Genomic DNA, 27,127 nt, shown 5'->3' with positions numbered 1-27,127 from the left:
TAGAAATTTTCGTGAGTTATTGTTTATTTGTAACACAAGAAAGAAGTGAAAATAATTTATGACTTTTTCACTGCACTGCACTCACCATTTCCACATACTGTCACATTATTACTACTAGTACATTAAAACTATGCAAGTTCATTTCCTAGAAAATGTGAAGGCGAAAACTGTACTCCGTATTTATTGTAAAATTGACGCATCAATTGGATTTATTATATAAAGGGAAAAAAACTGCAAACATTATTTGAATTACGAGTTCTTTAATGAAAACATGGATATTTTATTTCGTCTGCGTGGGCAGTTAGTTCTGCTATTTCCATTTGTAATAAATCTTTCACATTGTAAGTAATATTATTTATCGTTTTTGAAAATGTTGTTTTGAATTATTATTTGAATATAAATAAGTCAATTTAAAATGTTTTTAATCATTCAAACTTTTTGATTCAAATTGTATTAACAACTTGATAAGTATGTTAATTTTAAATTTATTTACTAATTTGTGTTGTTTTTACATATGAAATAAGGTACGATAAAAGGTTAAATGGAATGAAATGTAAGTATATTTTTGTATCTTATTTTGATTGATATTTTTCTAGTTTTTTTTCCCAGATTTAAAAGAGAGGCGATGAAAATGGACTATAACGTGTTTTTTTGACACTTAAGCAAGCTTTATCACCCAAGTTTGATTTAGCATCTCAAAGTTTTCATTTGACAAAGTTAAAAAAAAATAGCCATTTTAAGCGTGTTTCAGCTTCCCCCCCCCCCCCCCCCCTCGTAAAATTGTGATGCATATCATTCAATGTGTTAAAAGTAATGTGTAAAACGCGACGCATTAAGTTCCAATATATCAATTAAAGTTTGAACTGTATTATAGAATAATATGGTAAAATATTTCATTGAATAATATTTAATTTGAATTTGATTTAGACTGGGCAAAAGCTTGTCACGTTGGTTAGATATAGGCTTACATTGATATAAGATACTTGGTATTTTATTTATTCTACATCGTCCGCTAGATGCATGAATAAACATCTCATAATCTTATTGACCAATTTCTGTACTGAGGGCCAACCAATACAATAAAGAACAAATTGTTCGGCTACGTGGCCGTTGATATCTGTTCCAAAAAAATTGTGACGTGGGATTCTTTAAAGTATATATTCTTTACATACCACACGGGTTAGCTTTCCAGCAAATTTTATTACACAGATAAATTTGCCAACTATATTTGTAAAGCAAACTTTCCATGAAAAAAAATCGTTTTTCTGGCAAACCTCTCTGAAATGATTGGAACGCGAGAAAACTTTTTTCTGCATCTGTAAACCTTCCAGTAAAATTTGAGTTGCCTTTGTTAACTCTCCTGCTATTTTTCCAACTCAGCTAAACTTTTCAGCAAAATTTACTGCGAGAGTAAACTTTGTAGAAATTTATTTTATTGGTTATAAAATTTTTTGACAGGTTATATGGCTCTATATATACAGTTGTTACGAAATATTACCCGAGCCGTTAGGCGAGGGTTATATTGCAAACAACCGTTTATATACGGCATTATAATACTGCCCGTTTGTAACGTCGCTTTTCATGGGATAATTGTGACGTTTATATAGATTTATATACACGGCTGTTGTCGATATCTTTTTATATCATGTCATTACATTGATTTCTGTTGATAAAGTGCATGCCTGATAAACCTAGCTTTATCAGTCACCCCAAGTTTTATCAATCACCTCATCAAAAATATGCAAAATTTGCGAAATGAAATCAAAAAGAATGGAATATATTTTCCTGCTACTGGGTTGGAAATATTTAACTGATAAACTTTGAATCGAATAGAAATTTTGAATATGAACGCGTCACTTACAATTAACTAAAACATTCGGGACTATTTCTTTTTGATTTGACATTTCACATATTATCGGCGCCGTCTGAACACGAGAGGTTCTGGATAGGGTTTTGCTTCAATTAAAATAAAAAAAAATCAAACAACAATTGAAATTGAAAACATGATAAATAGAATACCAAACAAGTGTCTGATATTATAAAATTTATCAGGCTCGGCACGAAAAAAGTGAAGAGCTCGCCCTTCATTTTTTTTCTTAGCCTTGCCTGATAAATTTTATAATATTAGACACTAGCATGGTATTCTCTATTTTTCTCCACAAAATGATGCTTGCTGTATTATAAATTCGTTATAAAGATTGTTGACAGGTTATATGGCCGTATATAAACGGCTCTTTGCAATATAACCCTCGCCTAACGACTCGGTTATATTTACAAATAGCCGTTTGTATAGGGCCATAAAACCTGTCAACGATCTTTATAACTAATATCATAAAACTGCCCGTTTGTAACATCGCTTTTCATCGGATAATTGTCACGTGCATATTATTAGTTATAAAAATTCCGGACAGGTAATACGGTCCTATATAAACCGTTGTTTGTAAATATAACCCGAGCCGCTAGGTTTATATACGGCCATATAACCTGTCAGGAATATTTATTCAGCAGGCATCATTTTAGAGGAATAAAGCGAGAATTTTTTTATAAACAGCAGCCGTGTATATTTTTATAACTAATAATATTAACTTCACAATTATCCGATGAAAAGCGACGTTACAAACGGGCAGTATTATAAAAAACTTTATAATACTGCTTGCTTGTAACGTCGCTTTTCATTGGATAATAGTGACGTTTATATAGTTTTATATATACGTCTTGCTGTCGATTTATGAAGAACTTTCGCTTTATTCCTCTAAAAATGATGCTTGCTGTATTATAAATTCGTTATAAATATTTCTGACAGGATATATTGCCGTATGTAAACGGTTGTTTGCAATATTACCCTCGCCTAGTGGTTCGGGTTATATTTCCAAACAACCGTACGTAGCTGTACGTATTTCTAACGCGGATTAACTTTCTATCTTTAAATAAATTCATTAGTGCATTTAAATTTTAGCTATATTCACATGTAACTTTGCAGCATAACTTACTAAACATGTAAACTTTCCCATTAACATTAAGCTATGTAACACTGCACTTTGGGGTCAAACGCACTTTGGGGTCCGACCCCAAAGTGCGTTAAACTTCGCACCGCACTTTGGGGTCAAACGCACTTTGTGGTCAAAATCGAAAAATTGACCCCAAAGTGCGTTAATATGCTACATATCAACGCACTTTGGGTTCCAGAGATCTAAAGGTGTCATCTGAGTCCTGCTTAAATACTGAGTACTGACTTATTTTCGATCTGCGACATTGAAATATTTGAGGTGGAGTTCAAGATGGCGGTCAATATTTTGATGATGCTTAAGTGATAAAAGTTTCATTAATTTTACCACTTGAAATATCTAAAAATTGTGTTCACATAACAAAATTACGGTGACATTTGCATTATTTTTAGTTTTGCATACATATTATATTTTAGTTTTTCGTACATATTTTATTTTTGTTTTTCGTACATATTTTAGCCAATCAAAACAGCCTTCACATCTCATAACAGCCCATAGTTGAGTATAAACTAGCACAGTAGTTTTGTCAGATTTGGGCTCATTTTTGGAATCGGTCCAGTCGTTTTCGGCCGGGCAAGTCTGGTTTCGGCCGATCCTTTTCGGCCCATTTTTTAAATTATATGTATTTTATATAATTATTGGTTTTTTTATCATTGGTGATCAGTTATTATTATGAATATGCACCACTCAACCCCACCCCCTGAGAATAGCGGGGGGGGGGGGGGGGCATTGACTTTAAACCAAGCCGACCACTGGTAAAATCTTCGCCCTGCGGGGGATACTCAGATAACAACATTCCTGCCTTATGCCCCGGAACAGCGCAAACATCAAAACACGATTCTTTTTTAACCCGCACTCCCCCGGGGGCAAGGGAGGTGGTTACAAATGACTGGTGTATTACAATAATGCACAATAAAAGATCTAAAAAGGTCCTTATATTCCACTGATTTAGAAAAAATGCTTAAAGCTTTGAAGGATTTTTATGAAAATTGGGTCAATTCTTTAGCACATCCAGATAATGTGCAGAACTTATATGCCAGGTGTGCCGGCTCAAGGTCGGGGGACACACCTACAGGTCAAAGGATTAAGACTTGGGTTTCATGTCCGCTCCTTATCTCCAAAACCCCATAAAGGATTTTCAGGCACTTTGTGTAAAATGTTAACCACATCGAGACAATATGCAGAACCTTTCTTTGGGTTACCGCGGACTATATATATATACTAAAAGTGTTGTTATTTTTTTGATACCTCCAAAATGAAAATGTTGGTATTTGCAAATGGGGTACTGTAATTTACAGATGGCGAAGTGTTTAAAAATGGTGTTTTACAAATGGCGTTATTATCCAAACCTCTACTTTGCAAATTGCGTCATGTAAAAATATGTACGAAAAAAAATATGTACAAAAAACTAAAATAAAATATGTATGCAAAATTAAAAACGGATATGTATGCAAAACTAAAAAAAGTATGTATTCAAAACTTAAAAAAAAATATGTACGACAAACAAAAAAAAATATATACGAAAAAAACAAAAAAAGTATAAAAAAATGCAAATGTCACTTTTATGCCACCGTTCAAAATACTCTAGTACAGAAATTGTGTATTCCTAAAATTAAAAGATGCCGTTTTGTCAGTCATTTACTTGATAACTTTTGGTGCCATATTGAGTCCCATTTTAAATATGTTGGGAATGAAATAAAATGCAGTTAATATTTTTTTCCAAAGAACTATAAATATACTCTATTGCAATGTTCTGGTGAAACATCAAGTTTTTCGATCGGACTATAAATAGTGATTTTTACAAATACATTATTAAGCTTATCAACAAATTTAAGGGTTTTTGTAAGCTCCGTAACCACCGTTCGCCAGAGGCATTTTTTAATGGAAATCTTACATACTTCGTTAGAAAGAGCAAACATGAATTTTATAATGTTAAAATAATGGTATCAGAGAAATGTAAGATGCTTGTAACCTGAATAAAGTAGCGATAAATGTGAAATACTTTGTCATAAAAGTAGTCAAAATGATGTAGTATTTGACTTCAATATAAAACACTAATTCACTATAACTTAACTCATCATTGCCAAAATGCAACAGATGAAAAAGATGGTTCAGGTAATTGGCCAATGTGCATTTTATGGATATTAAAGAACATCAAAATAAAAAAGTTTTTAAGAAAAACAAATAAAAGCATAATGGGCCCTTAAAACGTTATTTTTAAACCTCGGGGGGGGGGGGGGGAGATTGATACCCCACAATCCCCTCCATACCCCCAGTGAGAATTTTACATTATTCTGAAGCTCTGCTCTTAATGTGCGACTACCTAAAGCCGCATCTTCACCTAGTCAAGTTTCTTATACTAGTATGTCACATTTAGCTAAATAAATGGCTCTTTCAACATATTATCAGGCATATTTTTTTACTGAAATGTTTTACTAAAATTGCCCAGAATTTATACCTTTGTCTATGCTAAGACTATCATATTTCTATAAAATGTGTAAATAAAAAACGGGAAAATAATCCATTTAGCTAAAAACAATGGAGTTAATGAAAGGTGTACATTCTTTTAAAATAAATGGAAATTTTGGAAAAATTTATTTTAAGCTTAATAATTGAAACAAATTCTTTATTAGGTGATTTATTTGGTGAAAATTTTTAACTTACTAATCAAGACCATTTAAATCCCTATTGATTCTACTATAATCCAGGGCACATGTTTTGCGTCTTTTTAATACCTTGATTTTTGTTTACCATTCGATTTGACTACAATATATTATTTAAAACATTATGAACATTAATTTTCTATGACCCCAAAGTGCGGTCGTTTGCCTGATGTTAAAAAATACATATGTACCTGTTTAACGCACTTTGGGGTCGAAATTGGACCCCAAAGTGCGTAACGCACTCTGGGGTCGGACCCCAAAGTACGTAACGCACTTTGGGGTTGGACCCCAAAGTGCGTTTGACCCCAAAGTGCGGTGTTACAAAGCTACAGTAATTGCTATGTTGGTAATTAGCTTTGCCATCTTGTACGCAGTACTCATTCCTAAAGTGTGTGACGATTTAAGAGAACAAATAAACAAAAATATAGAAGAAAAGTTACAAAACAAAATATGGTTTAATAGTAGTTTTCTTGAATTACATAAATTGTCACTATTAACAACACCGATTTTTTAAACTGAAAACTATAATTTAATATTTTAGACTGTGCTCCTTATTTTGTATTTAATTAAGTAATATATAGTTTTCCTCAGTAATTTGTGCTATTTTCTTTATTTATGTTTCTAGGTGATGTCTCGCATCAGTTGTGGATATACAAACCGGAACTGGAGAATATGACTACATCATCAGGATATAAGGTCAGAACACGATCATCTGTAGGGTGTGGCCGCGCGTGCTCTATAAATGACACGTGCATATCCTTCTTCATTATGCCAACAGAACAACTAAACTGTCAGTTACACGACACTGTGTTGGATGCCACAGATGGGTTATCGTACGTGCAGAAATCATATTACTATGTGCTTGGTGGAGGTAAGGTATCAGAATACAGTTAAACCTGTTTGAATGAGCATCACAATATTATAGCCTTAATAAAGGGGTATCCGGAACTGTTATATGACTTTACTAGTTTAGATCTTACAGGCTGAATTAATTTCTTTTGAGAGCTTAAACAGGAAAGTGGTCAAGATATTCATATTTCATCCCCCTCATGTTGGAAATTGACATGGATTGTAATTGCCGTGTGCAACGTGTAAATTCTTTGTTCTTTTTTTCAATATTTTACTTTTAAAAACCTTCTCAAAATTTTAATAAAATTATATGAATTTATATAATTTTAGGGAGCCCCTAATGTACGGAGCCCCTAAGGTGACATTTTCCACATTTTTTCCCGAAACTTAATTCGTTTTTACGAAATATTATTTCCTAAATACGAAATATTTATTCATTTTTACGAAATATTTATTCGTTTTTACGAAATATTGATTCGTTTTACGAAATATTAAATCGTTATTACGAAATATTAATTCGTTTAAATTACGAGATATTAATTCGTTTTTACGAAAGATTATTTCGTAATTACGAAATATTAGTACGTAAAAACGAAATGTTATTGAGTAATTACGAAATAATAATTCGTAAGGGTGTCAAAGAGTTTTGGTAATATTTATAAACTAACTTCCTGACTAAATATAAAGCATGTAAATGCAATATAAATAGTGATTTTTTTCTCCCCAAGTTTTATAACTTCATAATTATGTATATAAATTAAAATAATCGCCTATCAATACCATTTCAGCCACAGCCGTGATAGTACTAGTAAAGCGCTAGAAACATTTTGTTAAAATGGGGGTCCTGTGCTTCAAATCCATCGTTTTGTCGATGTTATCGAGTTTTGAAATAAAATATTATGTTTTTATGGTCGCACGGTGCCCATACATAAATTGTAATGTTTGAATGAAAATCTGGAGCCCCCCTTTAGTTTTACAAAGAAAGTAATAATATAGCATAATTATTTCTTTTTTAAAGAAACAAGTCAGAAAAGATTTATAGCTTCAAAAATTAAAACATTGCTGATGGAAACATGTATTTGACAATGGGTAAAAAAGTATATTTTGGATTGAGAATGACTTCTCACTCAAAAATCCTGTTCACTTAAATATGATAACTTGAGAACCATTCGGCTTATAATCGTAAGGTTGATCCAGGCTTGTAAATGACCTCTTTGTTAGATTAGTAGGTTTTTATGTCAAACTCACAATGACCTTAAATAAGGTTTTGTTTAAACGAATTAATAATTCGTAAAAACGAATTATCATTTCTAAAAACAAATTAATATTTCGTAAAAACGAATTTTTATTTCGTGATTACGAATTATTCTTTCGTAATTACGAAATAACATTTCGTGATTACGAATTAATATTTCGTACAAACGAATTGATATTTCTTAATAACTTATTAATATTTCGTAATTACGAATAATTTTATCGTAAAAACGAATTAATATTTCGTAGAAAGGAATTAATATTTCGTTAAAACAAATTAATACTTTGTGAAAACGAATTAATATTTTGTAATTACGAATTAATATTTCGTTAAAACGTATTAATATTTCGTAAAAACAAATTAATATTTCGTTATTACGAATTAATATTTCGGATTTACGAATTATTATTTTCTAAAAACGAATTAATAAATCTTAAAAACGAATTGCTGTTTCGTAAAAACAAATTATTATTTCGTAAAGACGAATTATTATTTCGTAAAAATGAATTAATATTTCGTAATTCCGATTAATATTTGGTAAAAACGAATTAAATGCCAGGAAAAAAGTGTTGAAAATGTCACCTTAGGGGCTCCGTATAATTAAGATCCAGACTCTGCAAGTTTGTCGGAGATAGAATAAACAAAAATAAACGGAAATGAATTTTCCATATTTTATTACTTGCGTGAAATTTGTTAGCTGATCGCTTGGCGTGAACAAGTGGCAAAAGTTTCACTATTGTTCTTTTAAGAGCAATAATAGTTATTTCATAGTCTGTTAACATAACTTTCATAATGTGTATAGTCAGGATAAAATAATGCATTAAAGAGGACATAATAAAAATAGGTCAGTTAGAAACAATGAGGTCTCCGTCCACCATTACTGCATTAGTGTTCAAACATCATTTGCCGACCAATTAAATCGCTCAATATTATTTTTTTTAAGTTAATAACTTGGAACGAAGTGCGCATGTGTAACCTGAATGTTGTAGTCCCGCCTTATAATTGGAAGAACTAGATCAACGTTTCTTCATACTACCGCTTTTTACGAAGGGGTCATTTTGTTTATAATTCTATGGAATAAATCACAAATATATTTTTTTCATTTTGAACTGACATGTATTAATCACAACTGGATGATGATTGTCATTTAAAATTTAACGATAAATACAAAAGGTCGGTAAAGTTTCACTTCTCTGTACGCGTTGTTTAGGGTTCATTTCAGTATATTTCAATTCATTTGGAAGTGTCCTCGACAAAATTATATAGAGAAGGGCTAAGGTTTATCCGAAAATTGCAACATTAAAAAAATTCAGCTGTTCACGATGTAAATAATGTGCACCCTGTCTTTGCCATTTATAATGAAATGCGCTAACTAAACACCACCCATTGCATGGTAAAACAACTTTCTATAAGCTAGAGGCGTTCCAGCGGTGTCAAATGAGGTTTATAAAACACTATTGTAAGACTATTGTAAGTTAGTTTTTTATCAAATGAACTTTTTACCAATTAAGAACCCACGGTCGTTCCCTTCTGATCGCTTCTTTTTGGGTTTTTAATTGTTAAAATTTCATTTAAACACTAACATTATGTAAAGCTGTCTTTCCTTTTGGACACAAAAACGCAGCAAGTCAAACCTTGCCATGTTCTCGCATTTTCGCTTTTTTCATTGTAACATTTTGCGCGTGTCGGTTGAACAAGAACATGGGCATTGTTGCATTTTGGCTTTGTTACATCATATTATTTCCGTTGTCTGGTTGTACAAAGTTATGCGCGCAATAGTAGTAAACGTGACGAGTCTGCATGTACAAAATGCGATAACCTGTAATTAACGTAACCATTACGCGGAGATGCGAACAAAGTAACAATGCACAAAAAAAGCAAAAGTGCAAAGATTAGAAAATGAGGCAATGCAACAGTGCGAAAAGGCGAAGATTTAACAATAGGAATAACAAATATGCGATAAAGAAATTTAGCGAAAATGCAAAGATACGACAAATTATATGAATCGTTATTGCCTTATTTTGTCCTCCTTTTGAATTTTCGCCACCTGAACGCGAAAATGCGAAAGCTTTTTACAAAGATACGGCAAAGTTGGACCTGGCCGATGTTCGTGGCAATAAAGCGAAATGAGACCATGGTGTAAATCAGCCACCATTTAATTGTAATTTATTACAAAAAATAATCATTGTAATTTCACAGGATCAAGGACAATATTTTCATTTGTAAAGACGTGCTTTTATCCTTTTTTACTACTTCAATGAAATTTGTTTCTTTTTGCAGCCGGAATAACATCAACTACAACACTCCCGACTGCACAACCTTTCTCGTGCCCTCCTGATGATACTATATTTAGAACAGTACAGTTGTCTGACGGAGAGCTCTTCACATACAAGTAAAATATTCTTTATAGTTAACAACCAAACCGAAAGCATAGTAATATGGTAGACTTAATTGTTGTGTACAATACTGAATATTATTATACCCCAACAAACGAAGTTTAGGGGGTGTATAGCAGTTTAGCTTGTCGGCTGTCGGTCTCCTTCATGATTTCCGGACGATAAATGTAGTTTGCAATTACGTATTGTGATCAATTTTGGTATATACAGTAAACTTAAGTTTGGAATTGCTTTTAGTAGGTCAAGGTCACCGTTACTAAAAATAGAAAAATGGTTTCTGGACAATACTAGTTACTAGAGTTTTAGGATGAAATATTTTAATCGAACTTAATATAAGTATATCGAGCTTACATGAAGAACCTGGGAGGGATTGCTTTTGGACACCCCCCTGGTGTCAAGGTCAAGGTCACCATTACTAAGAATAGAAAAATGGTTTCCGGACGACAACTACAGTTTTGAATGAGGTATTATACTCAAACTTTATATAAAGTAAGCTTATTCGAATACACCGATTGCTTTTTTACCCTCTGGTAAATGTTACAGTGACTTAAAATAGAAAAGTGGTTTACGGACAATAACTAGAGTTTGGAATAAATTATTGTAACCACATTTGGTATAAAGCAAGTTAAAGTAAAGGCCTTGGTTTGTAATAATTTGGAGACGTCAAGGTCACTGTTACTAAAAATAGAAAAATGGTTTCTGGACAATAACTAGAGTTGGAAATGAGATATTGCCATCAAACTTGATATTTAGCATCCTTATATGAAGACCCTTAGTGGGATTGCTTTTGGGCCCCCTTGGGTTAAGGTCAACGTTACTTAAATAAAAGAATGTTTTCCGGACAACAGCTACAGTTTGGAATGAGATATTGTTATCAACTTGGCATTTAACAAGTTTATTTGAAGACGTCGACTTTTTTTGCTTATAGACCCCCGGGGTCAAGGTCACTGCTACTAAAAAGAGAAAAATGGTTTTCAGAGAATAACATTTGTTATGAATAAGTTATTGTTATCAAACTTGGATTTAGCTATCTTATGTTGAAACCTCAATTGGGATACATTTGGTCCCCCTGGGGTCAAGGTTTACTGTTACTAAAAGTAGAAAAATGGTTTCTGGACAATAACTAGAGTTTGGAATGAGATATTATAATCAATTTGAGTATAAAGCAAATTTATATGAAGACCGTGGTTGGGATTGCAATAAATTGAATTTATTCTTTGTTTACAGTTGAAACATCATACATTACACGCTTGTTTTAAATTTTTATTCAGATCACTTATTTTTCAAGAAGTCAAGGTTGCTCGAAGGTTGTTTTTTGCATCACCTTAAGTGGATGATTGAATATATGTAAAATTAGGATGACGTCATTTTGCCGTTGTTATAAAAATTGTAAATTCATACGCTATTGTACGATGAAATTAATTTCCATGTACAAAATGTCTAAATGAGGTAAACCATTTTAAGTATGAAAGAATATGGCAGAATATGCAAGAAAAAATATCTGGCATAGGTTTGCGGTTCAGATCGAAATATCTGTCCCTCGGGTACCCATCCATGGGCGGTTACTCGGCAAGCCTTGTTACCGCCCAATTGGCGGGGAAACCTCGGGGCGGATATTCCGATCCGAACCGTAACATCTGACAAATATTATTATTCCAAAATAATCATTGTTATTGTGCAGAATGGCCCAAAAAAAGAAAAGCGTTGTAACGCTTTTCACTAGCATCAAGCTGAGTATCGCCCAAAATCAAGTTTTGATTTAATTCTGAGTAATTTTCTTTATTATTGTTTGCAGATTATTCCATTTTAAGTGCTCCGTTTGATTTTTGTTAGATTTCTAAAGTTTATGTTTTAGGCCTTTGGACAGCGATGGAGTCCCTTTAAACTAACCTAGACTAAATTAAACTATTCTATTCTAAACTTAACTAAATTAAATTAAATGAAACTATTTACCTTAATTCAACTAAACTCAGATCATCTCTCAACATGTAGATATGTCAATTATATTTTTCGCCTTTTTCAGGGTTATTAAGTCATATGAAACGCAGTCAAATGCTATTGCGGGATGCGCAATTCAAGGTGGATTCCTGTCTCGCGTGAAAACCGTTGCCAAGATGAACATGCTTCTAGATCTTGTCAGGAATTGTCCAGGTATAATAAACCATATTATGACGTATGCTTAAGTATATACAATTTCCATTTCCAGCCAATTTTTTCCGCTATATGTCATCAGTTTCGCGCTGTAGGATTCGTATGAAATGTTGGGCAGTGTAACACCACACTTTGGGGTCCAACGCACTTTGGGGTCCGACCCCAAATAGCGTTACACTTCGCACACACTTTGGGGTCCAACGCACTTTGGGGTCAAAATCGAGAAATTGACACCAAAGTGCGTAAATATGCTATGTAACACCGCACTTTGGGGTCAAACGCACTTTAGGGTCCGATCAATTTCGACCCCAAAGTGCATTAAACAGGTACATATGCATTTTTTAACATCAGACAAACGACCGCACTTTGGGGTCATAAAAAATTAATGTTCATTATGTTTTGAATAATATCTTGTAGTCAAAGCGAATAGTAAACAAAAATCAAGGTATTAAATAGACGCAAAGCGTGTGTCCTGGATTATAGTAGAATCAATAGGGATTTAAATGGTCTTGATAAGTAAGTGAAGAAATTTCACCAAATAAATCACCTAATAAAGAATTTGTATCAAATATAAAATATTAATATATTTTTTTTCTCAAATTTTCCATTTATTTAAAAAAAATGTACACCGTTCATTAACTCCATTGTTTTTAGCTAAATGGATTATTTTCCCGTTTTTTATTTACACATTTTATAGAAATATGATAGTCTTAGCATAGACAAAGGTATAAATTCTGGGCAATCTTAGTAAGACATTTCAGTAAAGAGAGCCAATTATCTACCTATATGTGACATATAAGAAACTTGACGAGGTGTATCTATGCGGCTTTAACTAGCCTTTAAGTAGTTATCCGTACTATTTAAGTAGTCGCACAATAAGAGCGGAGCTTCAGAGTAATGTAAAATTCTTACTGGGGTACAGAGGGGATTGTGGGGTATCGATCCCCTGAGGGTTAAAATAACGTTTTAAAGGTCTATTATGCTTTATTTGTTTTTCTTAAAAGCTTTCTATTTTGATGTTTTTCTATATAATCCAAAACTACACATTGGCCAAGAACAGTTATAGTGAATTAGTATTTTATATGGAAGTCAAATACTACATTGGTTTGACCACTTTTATGACAAATAATTTCACATTTATCGCTACTTTATTCAGGTAACAAGCATCTTACATTTCTCTGATACCATTATTTTAACATTATGGAATTCATGTTTGCTCTTTCTAAAGAAGTATGTAAGATTTCCCATTAAAAAAAAAAGCCTCTGGCGAACGGTTGTATACGGAGCTTACAAAAACCCTTAAGTTTGTTGATAAGCTGTAAAAATCACTATTTATAGTCCGATCGGAAATCTTGGTGTTTCACCAGAACAGTGCAATAGAGTATATTTATAGTTCTTTGGGAAAAAAATTACATGTAACTGCATTTTATTTCATTCCAAACATATTTAAAATGGGGCTCAATACGGCACCAAAAGATATCAAGTAAATGACTGACAGAACGGGATATTTTTCGCAGCATCTTTTAATTTTAGGAATACACAATGTCTGTACTAGAGTATTTTGAACGGTGGCATAAAAGTGACATTTGCATTTTTTTTATAATTTTTTTTGTTTGTCGTACATATTTTTATAAATATTGAATAATATTTTTTTTTAATTTTGCATACATATTCTTTTTTAGTTTGCATACATATTAAATTTTGTTTTTTGTACATATTTTATTTTTGTTTTTTCGTACAAATTTTTACATGACGCCATTTGCAAAGTAGAGGTTTGGATAAATACGCCATTTGTAAAACGCCATTTTTAAACACTTCGCCTTCTGTAATTTACAGTACCCCATTTGCAAATACCAATACCAACATTTTCATTTTGGAGGAATCAAAAAAATAACAACACTTTGAGTATATATATAGTCCGCGATAACCCAAAGAAAGGTATGGTCTCGATGTGGTTAACATTTAACACAAGGTGCCTTTAAATACTTCATGGGGTTTAGGAGATAAGGAGCGGACATGAAATCCTTTGACCTGTAGGTGTGACCCCCGGCCTAGAGCCGACCCACCTGGCACATAAGTTCTGCACATTATCTGGATGTGCTAAAGAATTGACCAAATTTTCATAAAAATCCTTCAAAGCTTTAAGCATTTTTCTAAATCAGTGGAATGTAATGACCTTTTTAGATTTTTTATTGTGCATTATTGTAAAAACCAGTCATTGGTTATCACCTCCCTTGCTGCCAGGGGAGTGGGTTAAAAAACAATCGTGTTTTGTTCCGGGACATAAGGCAGGAATGTTGTTATCTGAGTTATTCCCGGGCTGTGCTAGTTTTAAACTCAACTATGGGCTGTTATGTTGTGAAGACTGTTTTGATTGGCTAAAATATGGACGAAAGCAAACATTAAATATGTACGAAAAACTAAAATAAAAGAAAATATGAATGCAAAAGTAGAAAAAAATATGTATGCAAAACTAAAAAAAATGCAAATGTCACTTTTATGCCACCGTAATTTTGTTATATGAACACTATTTTTAGACAGGACTGATTTTGAGAATTTGACTCCCTATAAGATGCTTGAGGCATTTTGTAGTACAAGTGGTATCTTGGTTTATTTTACCTATTTAAGGTACGATGAATCCGATAAAGGTGGATACCAAATTGAAAAACTTGATCTTGACCATTGAAATGGCCATTTAAAATGACCACTAAAATGGCCACCAAATTTCTTTATTATAAATGAATGATATATCAAATTAGACACCAAAACAGAATTAAAAAAACAAAACAATCCAATATGGCAGAAAAATCCAAGATGGCAGACATTTTTCTATAGTAATATAGAAGATAGTACTGAAAATTTGAAGGCATTCAAAACACTACACTCTTTCCTGCCCTATCTGCTAGATTTTAACTGGCACTCAGATGCGTTAATATGTGTGAGGGGGTTAAAACGTGTGCAAAATATACATAAATTAAAGTACTTTTCGGTTTGGTGTTCGTTTTTCTGTTATCAGTCGTCGTCTTCGTTCTTCTGTTATCGGTTCTCGTCGCATTTATCTGCTGTCAGTTCTTCTGTTATTGGTCGTGATCTTTGTTCTTCTGTAATCGGTTCTGGTCTAAATTCTTTTGTTGTTAGATGTTTTTTGTTATAGGTTCTCGTCTATGTTTTTCTGCTATCGGTCGTCGTCTTCGTTTTGCGGTAATCGGTTCTCCTCTTCGTCTCTATTCTTCTGGTCTCTGTTTTCTTGATGTCAATTCTTCTGTCATCGGTCCCTATCTTTGTTTTCGTTCCCTGTCATCTATTCTTCTATCATCAGTCTATTATGCTGTTACCAGTCCTCGTCACTATTTTTCTGTTATAAATCCTTGTATGTTATTGTTCCCTGTCCTGTTCTGTTATTGGTTCTCGTCTTTTTTATTCTGTTATTAGTCCTGGTCTCTGTTTTCATGTTGTCTTCCGTCATCGGTTCCTGTCTCTGTTACCGATCCTTGTCTTCATTCTTTGTTATCAGTTCTCGTTTATATTATTCTGCTATGAATCCTCGTCTCCGTTGTTTTGTTGTCAGTTCTTCTGTTATCGGTCCCTGTCTCTCTCCTTCTGTTGTCAGTTCTTGACTCCGTTCTTTCTTCTGTTATCGGTCGTGATCCTTGGTTTAGTACTTCCGGTAATTGCTTCCTGTTCTGTTAGTCTTGTTGCAAGTTCTTCTGTTATCGGTCCCTGTCTCTGTTCTTCTGTTATCGGTCCTCGTCCCTGTTTCCTTGTTGTCAGTTCTTGTCTCCGTTCTTCCTTCTGTTATCTGTCGTCGTCTTCGGTCTTGTACTTTCGGTACTTTTTTCCTGTTCCGTTAAGGTCTTATCTTGTTTCTATCGTTGCCGTCATTCTGTGTCGATGTCCTAGTTTTGTCAGTCTTGTAGTCTTTATTCGTTCAGTGGAGTAGCGGGGGATCGAACTCACGACCCCTTGATTTGTAGGCAGACAGTATTACCACTGCACCATAGCGCCCGCTCTGATTAATAACCGTTTTTGAAAATCCTTTATACATAAAATACTATTTCAATGGCTAACAAACGGTGTATTACAATTATATTTTATCACCTCTACTATGTAGCCAACCCACGTGACTTTTATATATTAGTGCTGCAAATTCATAGGGTAAAATGACACCGAAGTGGTCTATGTCAGCCAACAGCAAGTTTTATATACCAAATTGTTCGTCTTGGTCTGTATTTTCCGGAATGAATATTCATTTGGTTCAAGTCCGATGCGTAGCTTAAAAATCCAAGATGGCGTCAAAGATGGCCGCCAAATCCCTAAATATTCTAGAATAATAATATTTGCTCATATTTGTTTCTGCTTTTGTATTTCAGGTGAAATTTTTGCACGTAAGATATCATTTAAAGAGTTTTATACGAATAGATTTAATTTTATTGGAGAAAACAGATTGCTTTTTGCTTTTTTATAGGTAATTAAGCAAAATAATGCTAAACATATGGGTTTTTGCTATGACACTCTTGTCTAAGCTTAAACAGAGAAATATTACTTATTTTGTTATTCCACTATTGTAATTTACTCATGAAAGTAATCTTTTAATGTATTCATGTCATATCTTTAGAAATCTTTCTTTGTAATTATGCAGTAAGACATATAAAATGAGAGGCGGTACATTAAAATAGTTTTTCAATGTAAGGTTATAACTGTTACTTATTTGTTCTATCAATTATTTCCCCAAATTTTGTGTTTCTGTCAAATTATAGCTTCTTTAGTGCAGTCCATGTAACTAATTAACATAATAAACCAGGAATATGATAATTTTCTTCTAGTTATTTAATGAATTATTGTTCAAATCGTACCCCACCCACTATGAATAAAAATCTAAAGAAACCCTCGATTATACTGATTATATAGAATGACAATATTTACGTAAGTTAATAAACATAAGGTGATATTCAAAGTGTGATACTATTACAGGTATCCTGTCAGATCTAAAAATCTGTTCAAAAATGTGTTACCAATTTAATAACATGATTTTGTTGTAAGTTCACCTAAGGATTTGAAAAGTACAATGTATGCAAACAACCTCTGCTCATTTATTTATATATTACACACCTTTTTATGTCAAATGAAATGTAATTTATTTTTTAAAAAATTTTAAATTGACAAAATAGTCATTTAAAAAGTTTGATACTTTATCTACATAGATCCTTCGGTTTCATGAAACATGCATAGTAGCCGGATAAAACATAATGATTAAATGAAAATCGTTCAGCTCGGCATTATAATTGTGTTTGTGTTATTTTAATTCCTTCTATTTGACCTCTTTCGAGTTGTGTGGTTCTAGTATTTCTTTTTAAATAGTGTATAATAACTCTTTGGATAAATAGTGTATTATAACCCTTTGGATATTTTATCTGCTTTTAAAGATTATATTTTGGCCTTTGATCTCGTTTTATAAATCCATTTTATTTAGTTTCGCCCATTGTTCTCTATTTCTTGTCAATGTGGACAATATGGTTGCACGAACATTTTACATTGAAGATACCATGATCACATCTATGGACGTGTCTTCACTTCTTTTAAAAGTGTACCATATGTAAAATTGAGAATTCTGCTTAAGCCGGTGCTAAAGGGTGTGGATGGTAGGTAACTTGCAATTACCACTACCGGTATGTTCCTTTATGACGACACAGTGTAAATAAAATAAATCCCCGCCAAGTAAAATTCTAACAATTGTTATGGTTACATTAGACGAAATAAATTAAATACATACTAGTACATACATGATCGTGTAAATATGTACAATTAAGGTACAGCCTAATTACCATAACTAAAGTACTCGATGCCTTAAAGGAAGACAAAGCAACAAGAACATCACTTACCAAGACAGAAGACAAATTTAAACAATTAAGGACGCACAAAATGTCAAAAACGAAAATGTTGCAGGCTCGGTTTGATTGAGCCTGTTCATGAACGGCATTGTCAAGTGCAAACTACAGTACACGCACCCTAGCACCGATTTAAGCAGAATTCAACATCATGGTTATGGTGAAGTTTTGGATTTAGAAACAACCGCAGACGCGCTTATAATGTGATTATCATGGAACCTTCAATGTGACACGTTAGTGTCAATCCATAACAAGCGGCGTATGGTCCCCCAAGTACAAGATAATGTGTGTGCCCTAAACAAGAAAACAATGAGCGGAACTAAATAAAATGGAAGTTTGAAAGAGGATCAGAGGTTATGAAGCCTGCATACCACAGATAAGCTGTCATCTCCACATAAATTAGGCCTGCGTATACCTAGACGTTAAAGAATAAAATAGAGAAAAACAGAATTCCTAAACAAAGTCCAACACAACAAAATTGAAATTGTTGCAGGCTCGGTTTGATTGAGCCTGTTCATGGATGGTACTGGAAGGCGCAAGTTACCGTCCACGCCCCGTAGCACCGGCTTAAGCAGAATTCAATATCTAAAATGTGTAAAAGGTGAAATTTTGAATTTAGAAACAACCGCAGACGTGTTCATACGGTGGTTATCATAGAACCTTCAATGTGACACAGTAGTGCCATTCCATGAAAAGCGGCGTATGGTCCCAAAGTAAAAGAATACTTTTGCCCTAAGGGCGGAACTAAATAAAATTAAATTTTGAAAGGGGATCAGAGGTTACGAAGCCCGCATATCACAGATATGACGTCAAAAGACAAATTTAAAAAGCAGGCAACATATCCCAAGGATGATTATACAGTACTAGAACCACCCAAGTTGAAAAAGGCCAAATAGAAAAAACTGAAAGTACCACATAACATATATACACAAATATAATGTCGTGCTGAACGACCTTCAAGGATTTAAAGTACAATTAAATTTTATATATTAATTATCTGAATTACGACGACAGGACTTTGTAAAATATATACGTAATTTATGATAGCCTTGTTAAAGAAGTTTACCAGTAATAAACAAATTATGTTCATTAGAATCATCCACACGACAGCAGGCCCAGGCAAATCTAATTAACTTAATACATTGTATATATACCCAATATGATGTTGCATGAAGTACATGTGAACTTAACAACGTTATTTAAAAAAAAACCCAATTATCATAGATTTTAGTTACAATGTAATTGTTTATGATAGAAATGTTTAAATTTGAAAATATTATGAGTTTGTTTTATTCATTTTACGTTCACTTAGATATATTTTATATTTCACTTGATTATTCATGTTAAGGATATCATCTAGGTAGCGGTAAGTGCTATTTAACCGGTTGTAAAATAGTAGAGAGACTAAACATAAAATACCACTAGTAAGAATATAAAAGTAAATAAAGTAAACTAACATGTCATTGGCATTATGATTGTAAAAATCAGGAAAAGATAAGATCCTTTGAGAGCAATTAAATATGGCAAAGTTGATAATTCAAACTCAGTTTGATGGGGTCTGTTCATGAGAGACCATATCTCACGTCTCTTAGTACCGACTAAGTAGTATCCAATCCTCAACGTTAAAAGTTTATGATCCTCAAGTCGTCCGGTTAGCTCAAAGGTAGAGCGTTGGACTGTGAATCGGGCCACCCGTGTTTGATTCCCAAACGGGGCAGGTCACTTTCGTTGTGATTGATCATGAAATACATGTAGTTTCTGCGGTTATTCGCACTGTACCACTGCTCTGCTATCTACAAAGTTTCAGTTTCTTGCGAAAGTGAGGGCAACTAGAACTGGTAAACTGTTTGACAGCCTGTCCATGAACGATTCGGTGGCTGAACTGTGCTCTGGTAAAATCAATATGGTAACTGCCGTGATCCGGATTGAAAACTACCGACACCAACACCACCATCCTCAAGGACCTATAAATATAACACTGTTAACCAGCTGTTGCAGACTCGGTTCATTAAACGCCGCCTTTCCTTGTTGATCTTGTTTATCATATTTGATTGAGCATGTTCATGGACAGTACTGGAAAGTGCATGTTACTCTATGCCCCCCTAGCACATAATATTATTATCAAGTACCCGCAAGGGAAAAGATAAGCTATTTTCGTTAAATTGAAAGCTCTTCTTAATTCCTCCCATGATGTTAACAAATTTAAAACCAAATGCTCAAAATCATACACAAGAGCAGTCAGCAGGACAACTTGCTATACTATTATCAGTGCTTGATAGTAAAAAAATGGGACATACTTTTGTAAAAAAAAGCTTGATACAGTGACCTCCTCTGTACACAGGTTGAGATTATTATGGTGAACAAGTGTGAAAGGTCTCAAAGCGGTATGTCGATGGAATTTTGAAATTATCTTAGGTGGTAATGTAAATTCAAAGTTGGGAAAAGGGGCATAATTCTGTCAAAATGCTTGATAGACCTCCTCCAGTGTTGAAAGTGGAGGGCCTGATGGTAAACAAGTGTGCCAGTTTCAAGTCATATGTCAATGGACTTTGAGATGGTACGCAAACTTTAACGCCGACCCTCGGGCGACTAGGATAGTTGTCCTTAATCGTCGAATAGTTGAGCTAAAAAGAAACTGACCTCATAATATATATTTTCAATTCACTCAATATATATATATTTATATTTATATAATATTTTATTTATAATTCAGATATAGTCTAGCAGAAAAGTCTCTTACTGTAAACTGAATAACCTACCCATTTTAAATGTTCTAGCAAATTACATTTTATATTTTAATGTTCATATTATATCCGTCATCAATAATGACAAAACTCCAAATATGGTTCACTTGTAGATTATCATATGTTATGCCAATGCCTTAAAACAGGAGCTGCATGTAAGACAGAACGCTCGAATATTTAAAATCAACAGCCTGCATAATAAAGATTTTCTCTTATTCATAAAGTAGTATAACTCTTTGAAATAAAAACATGTAAGAGGGAAGTAACCTACAATAATGATGGTTGTAGAGATAATTTTGTCCGAGAAAATCTGTAAGTTAATAAATAGATATTATTATTGCCTAATAAATGCTTAGCTTATGGTCTGGGTCATATGGGGGTTGCGTTCATTGAACGCCGCCTTTCCTTGTTGATCTTGTTTATCATATATTATATGAGGGTTGCGTTCATTGAACGCCGCCTTTCCTTGTTGATCTTGTTTATCATATATTATATGGGGGTTGAGTTCATTGAACGCCGCCTTTCCTTGTTGATCTTGTTTATCATATATTATATGGGGGTTGCGTTCATTGAACGCCGCCTTTTCCTTGTTGATCTTGTTTATCATATTGAACAGTGACCTAAAAGTATAATTAAAATCACATTTGAAGACTTACAATGAATGTTTATGGCTAAGGAGAAAAAACTTGCAAACAAATCCTTAACAAAAGGCAAGTAAATACCGAATTGCAGGTCAGTAAATAGTTCCTTATTGTGTGCATAAAACAAATAAAAGAGATATCTTAACATTTAGACACACATGCAGGGCATTTTCTATGAAGGATAAGATGTCTCATCACTAACCAATTAAATAAAATTTTAAACCTTTTTATATTACTATTATGATATAAAACAAATAAGTATTTGATTTAAAGTTGACTCCCCCGTTCGTAATACCCTACCCACTTTGTATATACATTTAGATCAATAAGACACATTTATGGCATAGTCCGCTTATTCTAACTTATTCTTAATTTTGTAGATATAGATTTAAAGCTGTATAAAACGAAATCATGAATGTTATTCAGTTTCAGCAAGAATAAAACTAATAAGTTACACATGTTCAGAAAAAGACACCCAGTTTGCAACATATTTTTTCTTCTTTCGTTTAAATTAGGCGATGAAAACTAGAAAAAAATCAATAAAGTCAAAATTTATAGCATGAGTAAGTTGAAAATAAGAAATTTTATGAAAAATTTCAATTGATTTACAAAACTGAAAAAGGAAATAAGCCAACGTAAATATACTAGAAAATTTAGGGATTTGGCGGCCATCTTTGACGCCATCTTGGACATCTTAGCTTCGCATCGGGGTTGGGCCAAATGAATATCCATTCCAGAAACTACAGATCCAGACGAACATTTTGGTATATGAAACTTGCTGTTGGCTGACATAGACCAGTTACCCCTCTAAAAAGGCTAGTAAAATGGGCTGATTTGCAGCACTATATGGTCAAAGAAAATATTACTCGATTTATAACAAATAATATTTTTTATAGAAAACTTTGCTGTTACTTTAAGATATCCTGATAATTTAGGTACCACATGGGGAAAATCTTAAGAAAGTAGTTTCGTCATTCAAAAGTGTGAAATTATATTTTGATAATTTTCAATGTGAAATTATCAAATATAATTTTCACGGATAAATCAGTAATCCACTGAAAAGCATAAAATCTAAAAAGCTATGAAACTAATGTGAGTAAAAGTCATAGCTGCTAAAAATGTAAACTACAGCGTTACTTCTGCAGTAGCACAGTCGGTTAAGTGATTGACTGATGTGTGAGAGGTCTATGGTTCGATTCCTGCTGTTTCCATTTTATAAGACCTGTTGTTTTTTTTGTGTGGGGGCGCAGTATATATTTTAAAACACTTTTTGTCTCGGTTTTTGTTGTGTTTATGGCATTGAAATGACACTTTTTGACATTTCAAAATAATTTGTAAATACTCATTTTAAACCATAAATGCCATAATAAGTGCAAAATATATGAAAACAAAATGAACAACTTTAAAAAAATCATAGCTACAAATAATGTTGAAAATTATGGAACACTTGAAGTGACATTTTCCACACTTTCTCCCGGAATTGAATTCGTTTTTACGAGATAATAATTCCCAATTAGAAATATTATTTCGTTTTAACGAAATATAAAATCTTAATTACGAAATATTGATTCGTTATTACGAAATATTATTTCGTTATTACGAAATATTAATTTGTTATTACGAAATATTTATTCTTTGGTAATATTTATAAACTAAGTTTATTGTTCAATATAAGTCAAGTACTAAACAAAACATTAAAAGTGATTTTTTTTTCAATCCTTAAAACCTTAACGCGCTAGTAAAACAGTACTGTATATACTGTTAATTGAGCCATTATGCTTATAATAGCTATATCTCATTAAAATCTGATCATATTGAATAATCATTTGATTTTGACAAGAATAATTAATTGCATCATATTGTAGCATAGTTTTGATGACCTATTTTAGTATTTTTAAGCGGCCATTTTGAATTGACCTTTTGAAGGTTAAGGTCAATTTTATTTTCTTGGTATCCACACTCATCTTCTTCAGCAAACCCATATTAGGTTAAAACACTCAAGATATTACTTGTACTATAAAATGCCTCTAACATTCATATTTTCTTAAAATCAGTCCAGTCTATTTTAGATATTTCAAGAGGTAAAATTAATGAAAGTTTTATCACTTAAGCATCATCAAAGTATTGACCGCCATCTTGAACTCCAACTCAAATATTTCAATGTCGCAGATCGAAAATAAGTCAGTGCTCAAGTATTTAAGCAGAACCCTGGAACCCAAAGTGCGTTGATATGTAGCATTTTAACGCACTTTGGGGTCAATTTCTCGATTTTGACACCAAAGTGCGTTGGACCACAAAATGTGGTGCGAAGTTAAACGCACTTTGGGTTCGGACCCCAAAGTGCGTTTGACCCCAAAGTGCGGTGTTACAATGCTTCATATTCACGCACTTTGGGTTCCAGAATTCTGAAGGTGTCAACTGAGTACTGACTTTTTTTAGCTTTTACTGAAACCGCTTCACAGATTGTCACCCTGTCATTTAAAATTCAATGTTCAAATACAAATATCTTAGTTTCTAATTCAAATTTTGGTAAACAAACTTTTCGATTGAACATATAACACGTTTTATTTTATTATCTATGTTTGTAGGAACCGGAAGTACAAATATTTACCTTCTGACATTATTTTGGATTTGGTTTTAATTGTACGTTAATTGGCATTCTTAAATTGCCTCTGATTGTCAGACAATTTTTATCGAAAATTGACTTAAAAGTTTGATTTTCAGTTAAATCCAATAGAGTTAGGGGAGATAATAATATTGAATCAGAGCTTGAAAGAGACACATCAATCATCTCCCTTGATACATAAATTATTCAAATTATTTATTATTTTTGTCTTTTGAGTTTATAACACACTTGATTCATGTAATTCACGTTTAGCTGTTTTTATTTAAGTAAATGATAAATGACACCTAAAAGTTATTGTGTGTAATTTGGGATCAGAATTTACTCGATGTGTGTTCAATATATGAACCGGTGTTTAATTTTTCTATATTCATGTTAAAAGGCAGTTGAGACTTGGTTTCCCCTTATGTTTGAAAATAGTTAAGATTTCATTAATATTCACGATTTAAAATATAGGAAAAATAATTCGTCTTTTTTTATTTATCTTTTAAATTTGTATGTCCATCATGTTTTATAACAATCATAATAATAAACCTGGGGAAAAAACGCACTCGACTATAAAGCAGTGATCAATTTTCATTTCACAGGTTACAGTGGAGAAGAGTATTATGTTGATGGTAGCAACGCTAGTGCTGATGATTTCTATGCCCCGGGAGCCTGGACGTTTGTTGATGGAGACCCTGTACCCATGACGAGTGACTTTTGGGGACCATCCTATCCAAATAATCAACACTTTCAACATTGCTTACGCATGCAAAAGAGCGCTGCAAATTACAAGTTTGATGACATAAGCTGTAGTGAACAACGCTACTATATTTGTGAAATATAGACACGTGTCGGTCCAGAACGTTACTTTATTTTATGCGTTTTAGTGGATTAATTATTCATTCGTGAAAATTATAATTGGTAATTCCACAGTGAAAATTATGAAAATATAATTTCACACTTTTCTATTACGAGACTACTTTTTTCAAGATTTTCCCCATGTGGTACCTCAATTATACTCTTGCTGACAATTCTGGCATTATGAGGGCTGTTTAGAAAAGCAAAGGTGGAATTGATAAAAAACTTAAATTTCAAAAGTAATAAAAAGGAAAAACTTACTTCAATTCATTCAAATAACCAATCACCAAATATCGTCTCTAAATTTTTTGTTTCATTTTTACAGTCTGAAAAAAATACACTTCCTTCCAAATGCAAAACTGCCCTTGATTACATTTGGGCATATTTAATTATCCTACGAGTAATAATTGCCTGATGCAAAATGAAAAATTGAAAAGCAATGACAGTCATAAGAAGAAAAAAAAGAAAAAAAAAAAAAAAAAAAAAAAAAAAAAGAGAAGAGAATTTGTTTAGAAAAACATTGGTCAAATCTCACTGAACTATTTCAAGTTACCTTACCACAGCCTCCTATTTTAGCGATTTAGAGTCAGACTTGATTAATTTATTCGGTACTTTAAGGTCCTAAATAAGATTTATTAAAGTGTGTACTCAAACTAGAATAAAACATCAGGGCAACTTTCATTCTGCCTTTAAAATCTTTTATACATTAACAAAATTGTAGCGGCAATGATATTTTAATAAACCAATGTTTAAACATAACTAGTTGCAAAAAGACGGATATACAACAAATGATTTGAAAATTTTATTCAAGATTTATAATGGATCGATATAAGATATATAATGATGCCAAAGTTTATATTTCAATTAAAAGTTCAGTGAGACTTTCTGTGGGCCCAATTTTGGCGCGATATTAAATCGCACCTGTTTCAAACACCGAAAAACCAGTAGGTTGTTGCTGTCAAAAAAGTAAACAAACCCAACACATGGCCAAATGATTTGATTATTACAATACTTTCAACTTTTTACCAACAAATTATAATAAATATTAACTTCCAAAATACATTTTCAACAATACAAAAAGTCATTTAAGATTTTAAGCCACCCACGACTCAAGGAAAACCCACAACTTAAGGAGAAGCAGCCATAATTTTATTTCATATCGTGAACTTTAAAAACAGTATTCTCTCTCGTGGCTACGCCACTCGTGAAAAACTAGAAGCGTATTGTTTATTTAACATTCATCCAATCGGGAGAAATATATAGATACCGTAACGGTTGCAAAATATCGCATAGCATTAACTAAGCTCGGAGTCTAGCTATAGAAACTGGGAGATATGATGGTACTCTGAGAGAAATAGATTATGCAAATGCTGTTCAATGGGAGTTTTAGAATCTGAATATCACTTTTTTTCTCGTATGTCCGTTATACAGAGATCTAAGAATGAAACACTTTAAAAGATATCTTTGCAGATGGCCAACACTGAAGAATTTGAAATTTTAATGTCACCAAAAATTAATGTTGAAATCAATGTTACCAACTTAGCAAAATATATTTACTTTGCAGCAAAGTTACGAAATTTATGATGTGTTAATTGTTCTTAAATATTAAATTATAAATAAATCACGTACTTTATTTATACATCTTTCTTATCTGTGAGTATTTAGAATGTGAGCCAATTACGTTATTATGTATTTTTTTCTTTTTGAACAATTGAAAATATAGTCTCGTACATTATTGTAATTGTTAATTTCCAACAGTATTCATATACCCTGTGTAAACGATTTCTCATGTATTTATGTTGTTTTTATTGCTATAAACTTTGTAGGTTTAAAGCGGAATAAAGTGTATTGTATTGTATTGTATAGCAATGCGCTATTCTGATGGTTTGTATAACAATGTGGGCTATTCTGATGGTTTGTATTGCAACGTGGGCTATTCTGATGGTTTGCATCACAATCTGGGCTATTCTGATGGTTTGTATCGCAATGCGCTATTTTGATGGTTTGTATCGCAATGCGCTATTCTGATTATATGTATCACAATGTTGGCTATTCTGATGGTTTGTATCGCA

The 27,127-nt window shown here is 32.7% G+C and overlaps 1 protein-coding gene across 1 annotated transcript; it reads left to right on the top strand.

Moving 5' to 3' along the window:
- Positions 1-206: 206 nt before the first annotated feature.
- On the top strand, positions 207-25,556 carry LOC132718236 (uncharacterized). Its single transcript, XM_060701883.1, has 5 exons — positions 207-341; positions 6,294-6,539; positions 10,053-10,164; positions 12,192-12,319; positions 24,800-25,556. The coding sequence occupies exons 1-5, from the start codon at positions 272-274 to the stop codon at positions 25,039-25,041; spliced, it is 798 nt and encodes a 265-aa protein (XP_060557866.1). The 5' UTR covers positions 207-271; the 3' UTR covers positions 25,042-25,556.
- The last annotated feature ends 1,571 nt before the right edge of the window (positions 25,557-27,127 follow it).

Source organism: Ruditapes philippinarum, unplaced genomic scaffold (assembly GCF_026571515.1).
Source record: "Ruditapes philippinarum isolate M1 unplaced genomic scaffold, ASM2657151v2 ctg3963_1_1_1_1, whole genome shotgun sequence".
Classification (NCBI taxonomy): domain Eukaryota; kingdom Metazoa; phylum Mollusca; class Bivalvia; order Venerida; family Veneridae; genus Ruditapes; species Ruditapes philippinarum.
Note: the sequence above shows the minus strand (reverse complement) of the source record. Positions and strands in the feature narration are given on the sequence as shown.

Excerpts from the sequence above, each read along its gene's own strand:
- LOC132718236 (XM_060701883.1), top strand. The coding sequence starts at position 272 with ATGGATATTTTATTTCGTCTGCGTGGGCAGTTAGTTCTGCTATTTCCA. Across the intron at positions 342-6,293 it reads TGTAATAAATCTTTCACATT|GTGATGTCTCGCATCAGTTG; the intron begins GTAAGTAATATT and ends TTATGTTTCTAG. Across the intron at positions 6,540-10,052 it reads TTACTATGTGCTTGGTGGAG|CCGGAATAACATCAACTACA; the intron begins GTAAGGTATCAG and ends TTCTTTTTGCAG.